We start from the raw sequence: 4,366 nt of genomic DNA, 5'->3' as shown, positions 1-4,366 counted from the left end.
CCACGTTGTAAAATGAAGCACAAGTTCTTTATGTTCCATTTTGTAAAAGATAGCATAATTTCCTCACGTTACATGGTGTAAACGGGGGCATAAGCTCCTTATGTTTCATGTTGTAAAAAGAAGCATAAGCTCCTCATGCCACTTTTGTAAAAGGAGACATAAGCTTCTTATGTTGTATGTTGTAAACGGGAGTATTTATTTATGTTAGAATTTGTAAAAGATAGCATAACCTACTTATGCTACATTTTGTAAAAGTGCTCATAATCCATTTTGTAAAAGGAAGCATCAGCTCTTTATGTTATACGTTGACAGAAAACCTTTAAGAAAAGGCGGCCATCTTGAAATTTCGTATTTGTGAGATTTTTCCGCTATACGACATGTAGAGAGTTGGGATAAAGTGTCACTTGGACAGTTTCGTTGGCGAATAACTTTTTTCGACATTTCAAGAAAATGGCGACCATCTCGAAACTTCGTATTTTTGAAACATTTTCCGTTCTTCAGCGTGTTCACCTTAATAGTTAGAAACAAATTTTTACTCAACATTTCACACAAATGAGTATGTCAGTCGATAAAACTCCATAAAAAAATGCAAGCCTAGCAAAATCTGGCTCTTATTCTTTAAAAACAACGGAGAATATCGGATTAGACCGTTTTTTTTTTGCAGCGCTTTCTACCATACCACTAAACGCGTGGATTAATTGCGTTTAGGCGCAGAATGCGCCACCAAAACTGATATCAAATGATTTAAAAGTTTAATTTTTACTGGACTAGCGTCACTGTTTCTTCTTTTGAGGTTTTTGTGGGATGTTTGATTATTGACTCACATCTGGTTACTAAACCATATGACTATGCTGTTGCTGTTACTGATGATGAAGAGAAATTAATTTTTATTGTTCAAAAACCCTCTACCATTTCAACTTCCTTATCGTGATCAGTATCCATCCGCTCAACTTTTCGTATAAAGAGCGTTCGAAGCGGTGCAAGATTTAGTCAGTGTTTTGGCTGCAACGACGCGATAATGAAGTCACTCACATTTGTTTTATCAACGATGTTAACGGTAAATTTAATGTAAAGAAATTCGTAGTGTCCCCACTTAGCCGTTTCAGCACTCTGCTAAGAAGATCTATTAGCTGAAATGATCGCGTTGGTCATTTCAACTAATCTGAACATCTAATGGAAGGATAAACGTAGTTAAAGATTTAAGTGCTGTTCTAGTCTTAGTGTCGTACTTTAGACTGCTTAATGAGCAGTTTGCTCTAGACAACGTAAAGTAGGACCGTGGATTAGAGCCCTAGTTATACGATGCGAATATAATGTGTTCTCGTCAGAGTAAGGACACCGTGAGCCATATGGACAATATTATTCATACAGAGTCAAACAATGCATACTTCTCACATTCAATCCTTTTGTGGAGGTTCTTCGGTTCCAGAAGACAATTTTCAATTCAAATTTATGTGGCCAGGATTTAATGTAATATTTTGCATTGTGTCTGACGAAACCGGGTATCGATCATTAAATCCAAACCTTCAAGCCACAGACTTCAGCCATTGATTTGACAACTGACTCTGTCGATCGAAGAGGAGTCATCGAGTTTCCACACATATGTTCAATGAAAACTCTATAGACATCATCACCACCAAGATCATCACAGATCACTTTATGATAGATGAATGAGGCACTGGCACTAGTCTTGCCTGCATATCAAAATAGAATATGTTTGCTGCAACTTTTTAGTACATCCGGTATCTGTGATAACTGAGGGAAAAATGTAAGGTGCTCGAAGATCATCACTTTCAGCTGTTCTTATCTATTTATCGGATAAATGTAACTGACGTCACGTCAGTTATAATAAAGTTGAAGGTCAACTTGAAGTACTCGCCACTACTAAGAGCACTTAGTTCTAAGCGAAAAGTAGAAATTTCAGCAGCACTCAATGATGCCAGAATATCTTTGTAAACATCTGCTAATTTGATCCGTCTTAGACTTATAACTCAAACACATTTTGCAGTTCTGCCTATCGCCAACGTTACAAAACGAAGCAACAAGAAATTATGACTTGGGTAATTATGAATTGAGTCATTGAGTGTCACAGACTGTATTAACGAAATGAAATACTTCATTTACAGCACCGCTATATCTCATACCCCCGAACTTCCTCACTACATCCATCACAGAATTAAGAAATTTTATCGGGAGAAACGGATACAAAGAGAAAAATACGTTGGGCTTCGTAGCAAGGAGTAGCTACGATTGTAACGGAGAAGCTCGTCTGACACCTGTATACCGTTTCGAAAACAATATGAGTCACCCTCCGGTGTACATTTTGTCGACCAATCAAAGTCCACCTAACGAAACCACATTACCGTACGAGTCGGATGGTATTGCATTCTACGTTTCAGCTACGGCGAATGAGCGCTGCGGACCGACTGTACCGTTGCACAGCTATTTGGTTCAGTCTCATTATTATGTTTATACGACGGATAAAGTGAGTGCGGATATGGTGTTAGTTGAAGTGGAAGGTGGAACATACAAAGGAATTGTTTGTCATATTTGGCTAAGCGATAAGCCACCAGTGCCAGAACCGACCACCACAGTTCCAACCACTACAACAAGACCAACCGCAACAGAACCAACCACGACAAGACCGACAACAACAGTCCCAACCACAACAGAACCAACCACGACAAGATCGACCACAACAAGACGAACCACAACAGAACCAACCACGACAAGGCGAACCACAATAAGACGAACCACAGCAGAACCAACCACAACAAGACCGACCACAACAAGACGAACCACAACAACAACAAGGGCACCACCGCCACCACCACCAAATTGTCCAGTAAACCAAGGTAATATTCACCCACAGTCAGAATTCATTTCCTTTCTCACTAATCTCAAACTAATAAAATATCGTTTATTCATTAGTGCAACTTTTGCGACTGTACGGACCAGCAACAATGGACCATTTCTACACAACTTCAGAGCCAGAAGCTCAAAACGCTTCAGGCTACGGTCGAGAGACATCACCTGGTAAAGTAGTGACATCAGCAACAGATTGCTCTTGCGGAAACGAATTCGTTCCCATTTATCGGTTACGCAAAACTTTCTTTAATTTGGTATTGGATCATTTTTATACGAACAGTGACTACGAAGCTAATAACGCCGCTGGATACAATCGTGATGGTATCGGATTCTACTGCTCTCCAACTAAAGATCTTTGTGGAGCATCGATTCCACTGTATAGATATTGGCGGGTCTTTTTTACCGATCACTTTTACACTTCCGACATTGAAGAGGGGAACAAAAATGTTATACCGTTCGGTGGTAAATACGAGGGAATCATGTGCTACATTTGGCCATAGATGCACGTTTCGTGTTTTAAGCAAAGATCTTGTTTTTATTCAATTCGAGTTCTAGCCATAGAGCTACACTTGAGAGTTGTCGCCTGTGTGGACATACCTATACATGATATATCCAATTATAACACTTAATAGTTTCAGCATACGGTTCTTTTTTCATGTTGCATTTCAGCGATAGACCATTTAAGCTTAAATATTATCATGTCCGAATCGATAGCGGAGGACTTGACGCAGTCTAACCCCCAAAAAAAAAGAACGAAGAAAATTTTTTGAGACGTGGCAAATATGTTAAGGCGAGAATCAAACATCGCAACAAAGAAAATGAGCTATCACACGCCTACCAAAGTGCTCGGGAGCTCTAGCGATATCATTCATTTTATAAATTGAACTACAAAGACTGCGTCACACCTCGTAGAGATTTTGTTGGGATATAACAAATAACCCAAGAACCAATTTTGGTAGAAAAGTTACAGTGAACCCCCTTTATGGGTGATCAAAGATCCGGCAAGTTAATCTTCCCAAGACCTCCAGCTACACATAGCAAAGGAGATCTAATTCTCTCTTTTTTTTGTCTTAAAGATGTAAGGCCACCTGCAAGTTACGGTAGAGAGGTACGGTTGGCTTCTAAACCACGTTCATTCACAGTAAAACATTTAATTAGAATGCAAATGAGACGTCAGAGGTATTTGTTCACAATAATGTTATCATGCCCAGACGTTAGTAAGCGGGAGTGACGCAAGTCCTCTACTACAAAATTGTAAAAAAAAAACTATAGTATAGGGACTCCCTTAACTCCAACGACCCTCAAACTTAGATATTTGAAATCTAGGCATCCATACGAGTTCAACGAGCTATCATATGTGACAAATGGTGAAGATTTGGCCGAGATATTGAATATCAAAATCTTGGATTTCGTGTGAAAATAAGCAAAGTTTCGTATTATCAGAGTATCTTGATTGGTTGCTTCTTGCTCTGGAAGCGCTTCAAACGCTGGAAATAAC

At 39.2% G+C, this 4,366-nt stretch overlaps 1 protein-coding gene across 1 annotated transcript; it reads left to right on the top strand.

The window, feature by feature from the left end:
* Positions 1-980: 980 nt before the first annotated feature.
* Positions 981-3,502, top strand: LOC119077498. The gene is made up of 4 exons (XM_037184723.1): positions 981-1,057; positions 2,009-2,060; positions 2,127-2,855; positions 2,932-3,502. The coding sequence occupies exons 1-4, from the start codon at positions 1,019-1,021 to the stop codon at positions 3,366-3,368; spliced, it is 1,257 nt and encodes a 418-aa protein (XP_037040618.1). The 5' UTR covers positions 981-1,018; the 3' UTR covers positions 3,369-3,502.
* The last annotated feature ends 864 nt before the right edge of the window (positions 3,503-4,366 follow it).

Source organism: Bradysia coprophila, unplaced genomic scaffold, assembly GCF_014529535.1.
Source record: "Bradysia coprophila strain Holo2 unplaced genomic scaffold, BU_Bcop_v1 contig_235, whole genome shotgun sequence".
In the NCBI taxonomy this organism is placed as follows: Eukaryota; Metazoa; Arthropoda; class Insecta; order Diptera; family Sciaridae; genus Bradysia; species Bradysia coprophila.
The sequence above is the reverse complement of the archived record's forward strand: the minus strand, read 5'-3'. Positions and strand labels throughout refer to the sequence as shown.